The following is a 14,031-nucleotide window of genomic DNA, read 5'->3' on the forward strand; positions in this document are numbered from 1 at the left end:
GAGCCGGTTATTGGTCGTCCTATGACAGATCTCTTCGTGTGAAAAATTGACGGTCCCACCGGTGGCGTTTGCAGTCCTCGCTTGAGACTGCAAACTTGTCACGTGACGATGACTCAGCCACAGCGCTCGCTTCCTTCCTTGGCTCGATTGCCAATCGCGCTCCACCTGGACCTGGACCACCGACAATCAGCACAATCGGCATCCAAGACCCGTTGGCCAGACGATGGGTCTCGCTGGTGGTGTATATCAGTGAGGTGAGTGTTGTTAGTATGAAGTTCTCGAAGGTATGCTCACCTTTTCTTCATCGTCTGATTGTGCATTCAGGTATGCAGCGCGCTATGTCGAGGCCACGGATCTCCTGGTTCCTATTCATAGGTTCCTAAATGTGCTGCCAGGTTCAGGTGTGCTGGAGAAGCTCATGAGTGCTCCATTGATGGTGATAGGTATGTGCCATCTTTGCCTGGCCCTCGAGACTCACCAAATCCCTGCACCAGGTACCAACATGCTCCGTTCATAGTTACAGGTGCGCTGGAGAAGCTCATGAGCGCTCCGTTCATGATTATAGGTACGTGCCGTCTCTGTCCAGCCCTCGAGACTCACCAAATCCCTGCACCAGGTACCAACATGCTCTGTTAATGGTTACAGGTGCGCTGGAGAAGCTCATGAGCGCTCCGTTCATGATTATAGGTATGTGCCATCTCTGTCCGGCCCCCGAGACTCACCAAATCCCTGCACCAGGTACCGATGTGCTCTGTTAATGGTTACAGGTGCGCTGGAGAAGCTCTTGAGCGCTCTGTTCATGGGTTGGAGACAAGACAATTAGATTATGTAGTGCATACTTGTGTGTACAGTGATAGATTAGAAGAGAATGTATGGTTTATAATCATAAACTATTGGACAAATGCCCGAGCGAGATTGAAGTTACCTGTAGAAACAGCTAGGTAGGGATATAGTGGTAGACAGTGCAAATTTGATGGTGTGCCGCTGCATGGATGGGATATGTAGTAAGTGACGAGTCCAGGGGGATATGATAAAGAAACGTGCTCCTGAGTGCTCTTGAATGGCACTCGTTGTATACAAGTTGACAGTTGAATCTATTGAAAATGTCGAGCTTAAAAAGAGTCAGCAGGGCATGCGAAAGAGAACATGAGAGATCTTACTTGCGCAGGACAGTCTGAGCACCAAAAACAAATGAGTCACTGTCATCTGTCATGACAGCATCAATAATACCGGCACCATTCATCAGTGCCAGCTGTGTCTCAGCTTCTCTGGCAGTCTGGATAGCCAGGATTGATATAGATGACAACGAAAAAAAAAGAAAAAACTCACCATGATCCACTGCACGTTGAATGCATTGAGTAGGCGCTGGGTGGGCTTGACCATCCAATGGTCATTGGTAGACACTCTGTGGCCCCATTTGATTTCAAAAATGTTCGAAGGGCGGGATTCTGGCCTGTCTGAGCATGTGCACGGTGCCACCTGCCCTGCTGGCATTGTTCGAACCACGCACTAGAATCAAGAAATGAGAATGTGAGAATGTTTGCCATCGAACACAGCGAGCGAACACAAACCTTGCATCCACGCCTACAATATAAGGCGAGTGAGGGGCAGGTCCCTCATATCAGCCCCGGATGGCGAGAGAGATGAGGGGCACCGTCGTTGCGGCAGGCTCGAGCACCTGACAAATGATGGGGTGAGTTTCAGCACCTGCCGAGTGAACAGTGGGAATGTGCCTCCCACAGGTCGTTGATGCCCATGACGATGAGGACGCTGGAAGTATAATTTGAGATCAGTAGGCTGACAAGCACAGCCGCTATGCGTGGAGGAGACGGGAGTCGAACGAGAAGAGGAGGTACTCACTAGTACTAGTAGCGTATGTGTGCATACATAAGCGGTGGCAGTACCATGTATGGTATAGCAGCCAGCCGGGACTGTAAATCCGAGGACCGTCAATCTGCAGCACATCAGCATGCAGTGCGTTTTTTTGGCGGGAGGGAAGGACGCATCGCCACCAAGACCGAAGCTGGGTGTAAACGAAAAATTGACGGTCCTAATGTGCGAAATTTGCAGTCTCTCGGTTAGCGTCTCGGCATTCTCCCACAGGTGGTTTGCATTGTGCTCACCCAGGACCCTCCACCCCATCCAGCAGCCATCCAGAGCTCTCTCGCAGCTCAAAAACGTCGATTTTCGCTGCCTATGGCGTCCATAGCCCGTACGGTGCCCTCCCACGCGTTTTCCGAGCCTATCTGCGGTTCGAAATGTTGCTGTCTGGGGTCGCGTCTTTTTCGACGTCGCGGTTCACGTGCCGTGGTGGCGGTGCTCGCTTGGGTAAGCCTGTGCTGGACCGTCAATTTCACCGTGATCAGCTCTACTTCTGTCTGAACGTTCAGGGCGCTCAACAGTCACGACCACTGTTGCGGCTAGTCTATATAAGTACAAGCATAACACTATAGAAAGAATCGACGTCTATGGACCCATAATACTAATAATCTAATGTAATCGATTGAAACGTTTCGGCCGACAAGGGAGCGAATGAGTGCCAACGTATCACTTGATACGGATCTCAATGGTTCTATATGCCTCTTCTTGACGAAGTTGGATGAGGTCCTTCGTGCCTAACACTGGTCAAATCGGCGTCAGTTCATACTCGGATACGGTCCGGCATGGTGCCGCTTGAAAGGGAAAGAACAGACACACCAAGACAGTGGTAGAGAGCTGCTGCTGCGACGTGTGCGGTGCTGGTGGTCCGCGGCACGACATCGTCAAAAGCGAGAAATCGAGCTGACCCAGACAGTGATCTATATTGCATCTTGGCGTATCTTTCAGCACAATATGTGAATACACCAAAGTTAAATGGTAGATAGTGAAAATGTTTACTCAAGGAAGTTGAAGGAGGTTCTCTCCAGGGTGGCCGGATTGACCTCGGACAATTGGGATTCAGCCACAGAATTGCCTGCCGGGACTTGTCGATTCCATGAGCTAGATCGCCTGGCAAGTCCGACAGTTGCATCGACGTACCGTTGAATACAAAATCGTCATCAATTATTTGGGGGCTCGCAGGGAAACCTCCGGCACCACCAAATACGTCGCCTTGCTGACTTGGAATAGAGCTTCCTCGTCGGCTCAGTGAGCTGCCCCTCAGGCGAGTCTCGGCGTGGTCAACACTGATTTTGTCACTGCTCTGGCGACCAAGGAGTACTGCACCAGATATAGACGAGCTTCCACCCGCATTGTCCCAAGGGAAGAGTGCACTACGCTGCGATAAGGAGCCCTGCACGATATCCAAGCCGAATTCGTCGCCCAGCACGGACATTGGGCGTGGGGCATGACGTGCTTGTCCCGGTTCCTAAAACTTTGTCAAGGAGAGTATGAAAAGCGTTGCCAGCTAATTTACCTCGGACGAGCGAAGATTGTTCAGTTCCGGTCCCGCGTCGTCTGCGCCACCCCAGCCATCTGAAAAGGACATTGGGTGATAGCCATTCATGGTAGTCAATACAACTTACTGTCCATGTCGAAATTCATGTCAAAATTCATGTCAATATCCGCTCCACCCGCATTGAAATCTGGGCTTGCCCGGCCTACACCGAATGCAGGACTTTCAGGGCGGACTTGGACATGCTCAACTTCACCGGGGATTTCAGCATTGGTCTTGGTCTTCCTCCGTTTTGGCGGAGGGGACTCGTCTAAAGATCGCGTATATTTAATAAGGCACACTCAAGGTGCTGTAAGACTGACCACGGGGTCCAATCATGAACACAGATCGAGCGTCCAATTGTGCTTTGAAATGATCTAGCCAGAAGTCTACCAACTCTTTGGCTTGCACTTCAAAATGTAAGCTCATGATGAGCGCAAGTACAAAATCGAAACTTACTGTGTTCCGGAATAGCCCAAAGCAAACCGTCAACGAGCCTGCCTTGATCCTTCTCAAAATTCTTCCGCGCAAGTTGTCGATGGATACCATTCTGTTCTTCCAGATAATGCAGGCGTGCAGCCTATACAGAAATACAAGCTGTAGCTGCAGGTCACGAGCGGCGTTACTACGCACCTTTAATTCGTCATCCGTCAACTCCGTTCGCACATCTAAAAGAAGTCTAGCGCGCTTGATCTTCCTAGGTGGTACGGGTTCAGCCGGATGATCGTCAGGTGCAACGGGCTCAATCTCTTCGACCTGCGGGGCAATTACAGCCAAAGGACCAGAGGGAGATTCGAGAGAGTGTCCGGTAAGAGAGGAAGAGGGAGGAAGGGCAGCTTTAAATTTTCATAAGTTAAGGTGGTCAATGTGGAGTAATTTGTCGTACCCGCTGAGCCCCGTTGTGTGCCTTGAGGCGTAGCAAAGGCCGATGGAGGAAGCGGCAAGGCATTCCGCTCTAATGCACCGGCATCGTCAATGGGGACATCGTGCTCGAAATACAGGTTATCTGCATCATTGAACCCGAAGTCGATCGGTTCATCCACTTGCATATCATGGCTAGGGCATTTCAGTCAAACTTCAGCCTACCGAAAGGGACACACACTCGACTTGATTCTCCGGGGCAGTTCCTCCCCAGCCTTCACCAAGTTCCCTTACGAGGTCATCGCCAACGCCCTCACCAATATCCAGGCCATCAAAAGCGCCGAAGAAGCTATCGTCGAAGCCGAAGGTATCATTCTGAGAAGATGGAATCATATTGGCGCCGCTGCCACCAAATGAGGCGTCGAAAGAATTGGCGAGGAAGAGGTCGTGATTTTCATTGAGTGTATGCGCATCGGCGCGGGCGTTTTCCGCGGTGGAGGCCGGTGCAACTGTAGACTGCTTACCCTTTCCTTTTGGTCTCTTGGCTTTTGGATTGTACTCATCATCGGATGAGCCCTCTTCCGCTCCTCCCTTGTTGTCTGCAATTGAGAATGAATATACGCGAGTTGACGCACAGTAATCTAACGTACTTCCAATGTTCAAGTATTCGTCCCAGTCCTAGCCGCATCGTTGGCTTAGATACAAACAGAAAGAAAGACAGAACGTACAGCGACCATTGCGTCAAAATCCATGGCAAATGCAGTACCAGGATCAGCAGCAAGGGTAACAGCTGATGGCCTTGACAGGAGGTGTCAGAGGAGGCTTTCATCGTGTGAGCTAACTCACCTCACGCTCGGCTGAGCCATCTGAAGATGGGCTTCTGACGCAGCCATCGAACGGAACTCTTGCACGACTCGCTTGAGGGAGTTGAAGCAACTCGTGACATCGGAAAGAAAAAGTTCTTGCTTGACTAGAAGCAAAGTAAGATGTGGTTATACAGCCATGAATTACAAAACCTTTATATACACTGTGGAACTGAGTGAGTATCAAGGGCCCGACGAAGTTGATCTGCCTACCGTGCAGCCCCGACCATCAAGTTACTGGAGAGGCGAAGAGCCAGAGGCTCCGCAGGAGAAGCGATCAGATCACACAATTGAGAGATATCTGCCGTCAACACGGAGCGCTTGGGTAATTTCTTAAAGGCTGATTTCGAGCCAAGGGTTGCGGCTAGCCTGATATTTGTAACACCAAGCAATGAGATATGATTCCAGCGTCCATGCAGCATACAAGAACAATACCAAAGAAGGCCGAATCCGCTATCCCTCCTGGACAACAGTTCAGTAGAGAAAAACATTTGGCAGTTTAGTGTCCTTGGAGAATGAGCGAGCGGTGGCAGATAAATGACAAAATTGGGTTAGCAAATAGGTTACGGTAATAGCAAGAGATCAATGAGCAGAATGCATACAATAAACGTACGAAAAAACGGATGGAGGCAAAGAGACCGAATAAATTATGAGGGAGGGGGGAAGCGTATGTCGCTCATGGTATGGTCCTTTGCGCGGAGCTCTCTGAGTTTTAATTCAGCCACTGACGCGTCGACTCTCGAGCCTTCAGATTCGCATCCATCGGGCACCATCTGGGCCAAGAAGGCGCGCGAAAAGCTCATCTCGATTGCCGACCCAGTGGAACTTCTCTTCTATTTCTTTTCCGTGACCTTCTTCGCCGTCAACCCAGGAAATCAGAAGCCCTTTCATCAAACCAGTTTTCTTCACGCCGCAGAGGTTCCCGCGAGGTATACTTAATTTGGCTTGTTGTGATGCGAGTGTTGTGAAGTATACTGTAGTAGTGGTCAGTGTGATTAGACCAGGCGCTGAAGTGTGGTGTGCAGGATATGCTGAGAATGGATCAGTTGTTGTAGTACAGCCTGGATTATTATAGGCGTACTATGTGTGTCTTCATCTCGTAAAGTTGCGGACGTCAGACCGACCGTATTCACTTGTCCAGAAGAAAGGCGTTGTTTGCCTTCATTAAGCAGTGACTTGCCGTGCGCGATACGCGATCCCCACTTCTTCCAATCAACTCCATCATTAGTTTGCATTTGGCTTCTGGATGATGCGTCGGAAGTCGGGATCGCCGAAAGATCGGCTTCGTTTGCGCTATTAGCACGAGGACTCGAAGGATGAGGCTTGCGCGGAGGCTTGATTTCCTCGCCCCTGGCAATCCTTTGTGTAATTATTTCTATGGCATAGTCGGCATCGGTGGGGGCATCAGCCAATGGACCGGGCAGTCTATTTCGCCACTTGACAAAATATGATGCAAATATACATTGAACACGAACCTGGCTCGAGCGCCTGGTGGTAGAGCAGCTAACACAGGAATGACATGCCAGAACAATAACCCGCAGCTGCCATATACAAGTTTTGCTAGGTAATGCGCGGGAATGATCAAGGTGCAGCAGGTTACAACAGCCAAAATCTTTCTAGCAGTCAAGCGCATGCCGAAGTAATCCACAGAACTTACTCACGATTGCATATCTTCGGGAGACTGCTGGTCGTCTCCAGATGAAAACGCTAACGACGACGGATATTCGGTTAGTTGACGGCCCATCACGAATCACGGAGTACGTACTTTTTAATACGTTCGTGAATATCAGCGATAGTATTGAGAACGTGTAGGAGTTCTCGTTTGATGTCTTGCTCTTCTTGGGTATCACCATCGAGAACAGCAACCGCTTCATCCTCGCCACCATCGCCAGTTAAACTCGTTTGAAGCACCCCTGTGTCCTTGGGAAGGGGCTTGGTTTTACTTTTTGCTGTAGATCTATGAGATTTGAGGAACTGAAATATATCCTTGGGTCCCAGTGAAGGTGCCGATAGGCGTTCCTGAACTTCGTCTCCGAACTCCCTGGCACGTTCGGCATCTTTTCTCCGCATCTGTAAAGATTCTAAAGTGGGATACGGGAGAAGTCTTCGGCTGAGCATCTCCCACAAAATTCCAAACATTATCGCCGGAAGAAGGAGATCATACAGCCATAGTCCCCAGAACGCCTGGATGTTGGTGAATATATCGATTTCCAAAAGTAACAGCCTGCTTACCGCACAATATAGTCCGCTACGTTGTGGGTCCTTCCATAACGCTAAATTTGCCATGGAGAGGAAGAAAGTCTGGTAAGGAGGAACTACTGCGAGGAAAAAACGCTGGCTAGTAAGTTTCAGGCGCTTTAAAGAGAAGGATGGCGGCGGATGAGGCATGGGTGGAAGAGCTGGTAATACATATTTCTGGAGAACTGAGATTTAATTACTGTGATAACAGTAGCACTCACAATGGCAATCTGTTCGGACCAGGAGGGATCCGCTTGTCCTGGAGGAATGGTGGGTGGAAGAAGTGTAGGCGGCTCTGTTTGTTCAGAGATATTACGAGCAAATGGTCGTGGAGGGAGTGGGGGTGGTTTTGGTAACTGGGGAAGGTGGAGAGAGCTACTTGATGGCTTGGCCTTGATGCTACGCAAAGCACCTGGTAGTCTCACTTCCGTCACATACTTATTGGACCTCAGGATATACCACCCATCGAGTACGGCAAGAACTTACAGCAGAAAACAAGCGAAGATAACGTTCGATCTCTTCCTCATCGTATAGTTGACGAAGACGGGCCTCAGACATGCTTTGTTCTGAAGAACCTGACAAGTCTATTTGAGAACCCACAGGGCTAGGGGTCACGGTAGTGTCCAAATCTCCTATTACAGTAAAGACAGATGAGTCGTCATCGCCAGACGCTTCATAGACTCCTCGTTCACGAAGAGATGATGTGTCCGAAGTGGACACAGACGATGCATCACTAGACTGAGCGTTGTGATTGCTAGGAGATGACATGACCTTGAAAAGTGGATTGAATTTGAACGAGGGAATTGTCAGGTTGGTTTTTATGGTAGTGGTAGTGATTACTCGGGACAATGCTCGGTATACATGTGTACAGTGACCAGCGGCGCTAAACTTGATGGAAGGAACTTGTGTCGAAACACACAGCCACAAATACTGCGGTGCCTGTCTTCAGATAACATACATAACATTTAACACGCAAGTGCGCGATGTAACCGTACAATAAGCCAGCTCTTTCACAACCCAGACAGACCATAGGCGAATGAAGATACCCGTCCTTTCTAATCGTCCACAGGCATAATCTGCTTTAACGACTATGCCGAGTAATGACTTGTCGTCACGGACTCTTGTACACCGCTGAGTGCCGAAAGGCTATCACACAGGTCTAAAAGTAGCACCCTGTGGCTGACCTCACAGCCGCCTCGGTCCAATGTCTTTCTCGGTACCTCTTGCCGAGCAATATAATGGATGACTTTCCGTGGGCAAAATAATCCAGAATAGAATATTTCGGAGTCTCAAAAACATTACCAATAACGAAGATATGTTAATCTATACTAGAATAATCCCCCGCACGCTCAAGCAATAGATTTAGTCCAGATGGACAGTCCTGCAGTCCAGTACATCAGACTCCTTAATGAAGACGAGGCAGACCTTTTCGACAATGATGAAAGAGCTCACATCCTAGCTGCTGAAGTCTTTGTTGAGCCGTCAGCCACAAGGGGTGGGGATATTCATAGTAAAAAAAAAAACTCGACGACCCTGGGATGGACAGGCTGGTAACAGTGCAACGAGCGCGTGAAGGCAAAACAGACAGACTAGGAGCACGTGCCAAATCCATATTGAGGCATTGTAAGGAAATTTTCGTTGACATAGGGCGAGGATTGGTTGGAGACAGGCGCTAGGATGAATCGAGCAAGATTGGAGGCACCGGAGGATAGGAAGTTCATTACTGCACATAGACAATCAAGTTTGTCATTCTGAGCACAGGGTGTCATCTAAATAGAGCCAGGAGATAGATATTAGCACAATGGATGAAAGGTTGAGAACGTAGCTTGGTATCACTGCGCAAGGTGTTGTAATGCATGTCGAGCAAGGCGGATTATGTCAGCGGATATTGCTGGCATTAGTGACCGAAAATGGATGGAAGTTGTTTATTTTAGTCTGCAAAATCTATTGGGGGGGGGGGGGGGGGGTAGGTGACACATGTTTGCAAATTGACGGGAAATGAACAGCGGCATCGCGGCACACCTGCCTAATACGGTCAAATTTATGATATGATATTCTAATCAGAATATTTCGAGCCTGCGGAAAGTCATCCAATATATCTATAAGGAAGCGAGGAGGCGAAGGGGTTGTGAGACATGCTTACGACCACCAAAAGAGCTATTAGAGGCACCGTCGATACCCTGGCGACCAGAGCTATAGTTAATATAAGCATCAGAGATTCTGGGTAGGTCTTGTACGGCACCTGGCAGAAGCATCTCGCGCATACCTGTCACACAGGTCAGTCTCCATAGGTCGTGTACATATCTCCCCAATGTTTGATGTACATAGAGTTTCAGATGTGAACCATATCTAATTGACATTTTGTGCACCATTCTGATCTCACCAGCATGGACTGTTGCAGCGAAGCTGCAGGTATATTCACGCCATTACAAGAGTTGAGCATCTGAGCAAACAAAACGGGTCACAAATTGAAACATTGCATTACGACAGTTTAGATATAGACAAAAAACATTAGAAAACGAGTGTGATATATGGAGTGATGGAAAAGAAGCAGCGTCGGAATGAACATCACAGATTCTCATTCCACAGGAGGTTGTTCTGAATCGTGGTCTGCCACTGGGGACTGTTGTTTGTGAGGAGCTTAGGAACGGCCATGTTACCGGGGAAATCAGCAAGGTCCTCCTGGAAATATTCTACGAGTATTCTTGGCAATAATGAGCAATGATATATAAGTTTCAATCATGAAACACTTACTGCCGAAACACGTTTTCAATTGATGTATGTTGGAAAACAGTACCTTGATGATTGTTCACTGCCTCCTGCTTGACAACTTTGTGAATGTTCTCGAGTGAGGTATCAACAAAATTCCAAAATTTTCCCGAAGTGAAAATGGCGGGCTTGCCATTGTCCCCAAAGCCAGAGTCGTCCTCAGCAAGAGCTCTGCTATATGGGGTGGTATCAGGCCCCTCGTTATCCTCAGGCTCATAATCCTGGTCTGCATTGCCATTGTCACCCGAATTCTCCTCCAACTCTCTTGTCCCATCAGCTAAATCACCATTGTCGATGACTCCACTGCCAGCAGTTCCCGTGCTGTGCATTTCCTGGCCTTCATCCTGGCCATCCGGAATTTCTTCTTCACCTAGCATCTCACGCTCGATGCTGTCGATGTCGATGCCGAGTTTCGGTCCAATTCTAGCACAGACAGCAGTGTGGAGAGACAGAATAAGAAAAGGCGAATAAAGGTCCTTGAGTGGAACGGTCCTGTAGTCACTGATACCAATCATAAAGACGCGCAAGCAGCACCGCTAATTATTGCAGGTTATTATAACCACAATGTCTGATCATAGGATGAAAACACACCAAAAATGCAAGCCTGTTCCAATGAGCCGAGTCAACCTCAATGGAACCATGCGCAAGTGATTTTGCCGTGTCCATAATGCTCATGTGTTTGCGGATAGATGCGAGCAACTGAGCAATCATTTTAGCGATTCTTGAGACAAATTGACTATCATGTTGTGTACCTTGTTCTTCATGTTACCATGAATCGATGAAAGCAGCTCACTGATGATTTTTGCCAATACCGCAGTCAGCTCCACGTCCTCGAACAGTGATGGCGGAACTTTGAATACACCACTGTTGTCTTTTATGAAATTCTGTCGCAGTGTCAGTTCTTGTGAATGAGTCGCCATAACTCGAAGGGGGTCACCATGATGTGGGGATGTGTGTCCGTCACATATGCGGTAATGTTTGGCGACAGTAGACATGCTATCAAGTGATTTTGGAGTGCGGACTGCGTAGCACAATTAACCTGGTGATTTGTGGGTGGAGACGGCAAAAAAAAATACTTTGAAATCTTTGGAGTTTAGCAACTCTTTCAAATCATGGAGAAGAGCAGCCTTTCGGCCTGTATCACTCTTCATCATACACACTTTGAGATCAATGAGCATGTAATAAATTCCTCCGGTCTAGAGGTGTTTCAAAAAAGTGAGGATTTGTCAAGCGATACAGCAACTCACATCGATAAAGTCATACAGACCCTTTTCTGAGATGTCGTTCTCCTCAGCCACCGTCTTAGCATACACTTTGAGCCGTTTCGTGCGTGAGGGTGTAAGGATTGTTGGGTCATCCTGGTCAGCAGCAGAATCTGTCCTTCGGCGACATATACCAGCGGTAATTGGCTCATCAATCAAATCACTAGATGAGGGAGAACGTGGAACAGCAGAATGTGTCATACTATTGCCAACAGCAGTCAAGCTGTGAGACAACAACGTGCTGTCAACTGGAAGCATGCCAAGTGGTGAGCGTGCATGAGCGATGTTTCCCATTGCCTGAGGACCACATGCAGAAGGGGCTCGTGTTCTGCCAAGTTGACTTCCGCTGGAAGTTGAAACACTTCTTCCTCGAGGCCGCAGTAAGTTGATGTCTGGGGCCAACAGACCATCATTTCTGGAACTCTGAGCCTGTGAATTACCTGAAGTCTTTGAACTTCGAGGACGCACAGGAAAACACGAAATCATGATGTTAGAGGTTAAGAAAATGCACAAGACCTGGGGTTGCCAATGACAAATGAACAAGTGGAAAGTCGGAATCAAGTCAAATCACGCTAAACTTTACGCTTAACGTAAATTCGGTAAATTCGGGGCACACATTGAAACTTTAACAAACCAAGCTTGATAAAACAAAGTGCAGCAGAGAAGGCAAATCGAATAGCATTGAGTATACAATTAGTATCAAAGGTGTGAAGGTGGAAGAACATGGGTACATGATAGTTAAAAAAAAAATGCAAATGTGATCGTCAACCATGTCTACATCCTTACCTTGACTGTGGTGTTCTCGAACTAATAGTTACCAGCATTGGTAACCAAGCCTCGCATCTTCTTAAGGCCCAGCTAGTGGACCAGCATGACAGAAACACTCTTGAAAGAACTTTTCAACTAGCAGAACTGTGGGGAATCTGTGTGGAGGTCCAGCACACAGAATTGTTCTACTTTAGAACAGCAAGAGCGGTGGTCTGAAAGCTACCCTGCTTGAACCTGTGAGTGTTAGCGTGTAGTAATCGAGGTAGGCTTGCTTACATGACTGCTGTTGGTAATAAAAGCACTGTCGATGAAACAGTAGGGGTTTGGGATGCGCGGTTCACCTCTGCTTGAGAACAGCAAGAGCGGTGGTCTGAAAGCTATCCTGCTTGAACCTGTGAGTGTTAGTGTGTAGTAATTGAGGCAGGCTTGCTTACATGACCGCTGTTGGTGACAAAAGCACTGTCGAGGAAACAGTAGGGCTTTGGGATGCGCAGTTCACCTCTGCTTTAGAACAGCAAGAGCGGTGGTCTGAAAGCTATCCTGCTTGAACCTGTGAGTGTTAGTGTGTAGTAATTGAGGCAGGCTTGCTTACATGACCGCTGTTGGTGATAAAAGCACTGTCAAGGAAACTCTTCAATTGTCCTCGTGTCTCTAAGCGGAACCAGGAGGCAGGAAGTAGGGGTTTGGGATGCACGGTTCACCAGGAAGGGTATGTGGTGCCATGCGAATGTTTGAACCTGATGCTGTGGGAGCTGACTGTGCATGGATGGGGCGTGTGTCTGCACTTGGATGATAGCCTGAGTAAAGATGTGGAGCCAGTGGCATTGGTAGCGGATGAAGGTACAGTTGTGACGGAGGAATATACGGTTGCGGTGGAGGAAGGTATGGTTGTGGTAGAGGAACATATTGTGGTGGCGGATAGTGTGCATGAGGTAAAGAGGAGTGGAAGTATTGGGGCGGAGGAGGGTATGACGGCGTGAAGTGGCCCTGGCCATGCTGATCAAAAGCAGCAGTATTAGATTGAACCACAGAATTTTGCTGAGCGGATGGTGGTGACCTGTGAACAGCTTCAAGCTGATGGGGACAAGACGGCACAGCCTTCTTGCCCCGTGTGCTGGAGTTGCTTGCTCTTGCTTTTGATTTTGTGGTGGTCCTCAGTTTGGCAGAAGGTTTATCGAAGGCTGGAACCGGTATCAACAAACCCTGAACATCATTCTTGGTGCTTTCAGCTTCTTGAGGTGCGTCGCCAGCTTTCTTCGAAGCTTTCTTCTCCTTCATATGTTGTACAGCCATGGCCTGAACTTCCGCCACATTTGTAACTCTCAGTGGCGTTTCACGAAGCGTTTCGGGGATGACAAGGTGGATATGTGCATAGTTATGAAGAGAGTAGGCATTGACAAGAAAGTGCGGAGTGGACTTATGGCGAATGGTAGGTTTTGTTCGAGATGTTTCAATCCATTCTTGACGGACATGTTGTTCAAGGGTGTCCGTACATTGTGAGTTGATACAGTTGTGCTGGAGATTGACGATGCATATGATATCCTGTTGGACAATGGTCTGAATGGTTCATGCATTTGTAAAAAAGACTCACTGATGCCATTACAACTACTTCATCATCCGTAAGATTCAGACATGGGAGATGGACAGAGGCATGTAATGTATCCAGAAACGTAAAGAGCTGTAGTGCGACGTGAATCACTGTTTTGTGGTCCTCCGGTGATATGAGGATCTCGTGAATCCGTCCAATGCCCATCTAGTAGCATGAATCAACAGTCATGAAAAGTCACAAAATTGCTTACCGGTCCATTCACCCCTTGACAAAAGATAACATTACTATCTAAATGAGTGACGTCGCCCT

At 48.2% G+C, this 14,031-nt stretch overlaps 7 protein-coding genes across 7 annotated transcripts; 1 reads left to right on the forward strand and 6 right to left on the reverse strand.

The window, feature by feature from the left end:
* Window positions 1-108: 108 nt before the first annotated feature.
* Window positions 109-823, forward strand: F5147DRAFT_766750 (uncharacterized protein; the record flags this gene model as incomplete). The annotated part of the gene is made up of 5 exons (XM_041440804.1): window positions 109-254; window positions 325-436; window positions 495-565; window positions 617-687; window positions 768-823. The coding sequence occupies 5 exons, from the start codon at window positions 109-111 to the stop codon at window positions 821-823; spliced, it is 456 nt and encodes a 151-aa protein (XP_041300240.1).
* F5147DRAFT_11342 (uncharacterized protein) lies at window positions 648-1,717 on the reverse strand. Its single transcript, XM_041428081.1, has 4 exons — window positions 1,572-1,717; window positions 1,330-1,509; window positions 1,161-1,276; window positions 648-1,111 (listed from the first exon to the last, which is right to left on the reverse strand). Exons 2-4 carry the CDS (start codon window positions 1,492-1,494, stop codon window positions 922-924), a joined length of 471 nt encoding a protein of 156 aa, XP_041300241.1. The 5' UTR covers window positions 1,495-1,509; window positions 1,572-1,717; the 3' UTR covers window positions 648-921.
* On the reverse strand, window positions 1,394-2,251 carry F5147DRAFT_663561 (uncharacterized protein). The gene is made up of 5 exons (XM_041434898.1): window positions 2,124-2,251; window positions 1,861-2,050; window positions 1,821-1,822; window positions 1,572-1,768; window positions 1,394-1,509 (listed from the first exon to the last, which is right to left on the reverse strand). Exons 2-4 carry the CDS (start codon window positions 1,969-1,971, stop codon window positions 1,585-1,587), a joined length of 297 nt encoding a protein of 98 aa, XP_041300242.1. The 5' UTR covers window positions 1,972-2,050; window positions 2,124-2,251; the 3' UTR covers window positions 1,394-1,509; window positions 1,572-1,584.
* Window positions 2,252-2,547: 296 nt separating this feature from the next.
* On the reverse strand, window positions 2,548-5,558 carry F5147DRAFT_766751 (Rec8 like protein-domain-containing protein; the record flags this gene model as incomplete). Its single annotated transcript, XM_041440805.1, has 16 exons — window positions 2,548-2,621; window positions 2,698-2,819; window positions 2,878-2,962; window positions 3,019-3,346; window positions 3,395-3,453; window positions 3,504-3,683; window positions 3,736-3,822; window positions 3,872-3,992; window positions 4,046-4,248; window positions 4,299-4,468; window positions 4,515-4,872; window positions 4,924-4,951; window positions 5,002-5,071; window positions 5,120-5,243; window positions 5,290-5,300; window positions 5,350-5,558. 16 exons carry the CDS (start codon window positions 5,556-5,558, stop codon window positions 2,548-2,550), a joined length of 2,229 nt encoding a protein of 742 aa, XP_041300243.1.
* On the reverse strand, window positions 5,460-8,314 carry F5147DRAFT_663570 (uncharacterized protein). Its single transcript, XM_041434899.1, has 8 exons — window positions 7,861-8,314; window positions 7,596-7,811; window positions 7,369-7,551; window positions 6,902-7,320; window positions 6,798-6,843; window positions 6,612-6,748; window positions 6,218-6,561; window positions 5,460-6,167 (listed from the first exon to the last, which is right to left on the reverse strand). The coding sequence occupies exons 1-8, from the start codon at window positions 8,140-8,142 to the stop codon at window positions 5,884-5,886; spliced, it is 1,911 nt and encodes a 636-aa protein (XP_041300244.1). The 5' UTR covers window positions 8,143-8,314; the 3' UTR covers window positions 5,460-5,883.
* A 1,628-nt stretch (window positions 8,315-9,942) lies between these two features.
* On the reverse strand, window positions 9,943-11,699 carry F5147DRAFT_766753 (uncharacterized protein; the record flags this gene model as incomplete). Its single annotated transcript, XM_041440806.1, has 7 exons — window positions 9,943-10,078; window positions 10,129-10,679; window positions 10,735-10,842; window positions 10,896-11,027; window positions 11,081-11,164; window positions 11,220-11,339; window positions 11,391-11,699. 7 exons carry the CDS (start codon window positions 11,697-11,699, stop codon window positions 9,943-9,945), a joined length of 1,440 nt encoding a protein of 479 aa, XP_041300245.1.
* A 1,644-nt stretch (window positions 11,700-13,343) lies between these two features.
* F5147DRAFT_563279 (uncharacterized protein) lies at window positions 13,344-13,926 on the reverse strand (the record flags this gene model as incomplete). The annotated part of the gene is made up of 2 exons (XM_041430661.1): window positions 13,344-13,715; window positions 13,765-13,926. Coding segments are annotated over 2 exons (534 nt in total), but the record flags the coding sequence as incomplete, so codon positions are not given.
* Window positions 13,927-14,031: the final 105 nt, after the last annotated feature.

Source organism: Suillus discolor (genome assembly GCF_016758755.1).
Source record: "Suillus discolor strain FC423 chromosome Unknown F5147scaffold_1, whole genome shotgun sequence".
NCBI classification, from domain to species: domain Eukaryota; kingdom Fungi; phylum Basidiomycota; class Agaricomycetes; order Boletales; family Suillaceae; genus Suillus; species Suillus discolor.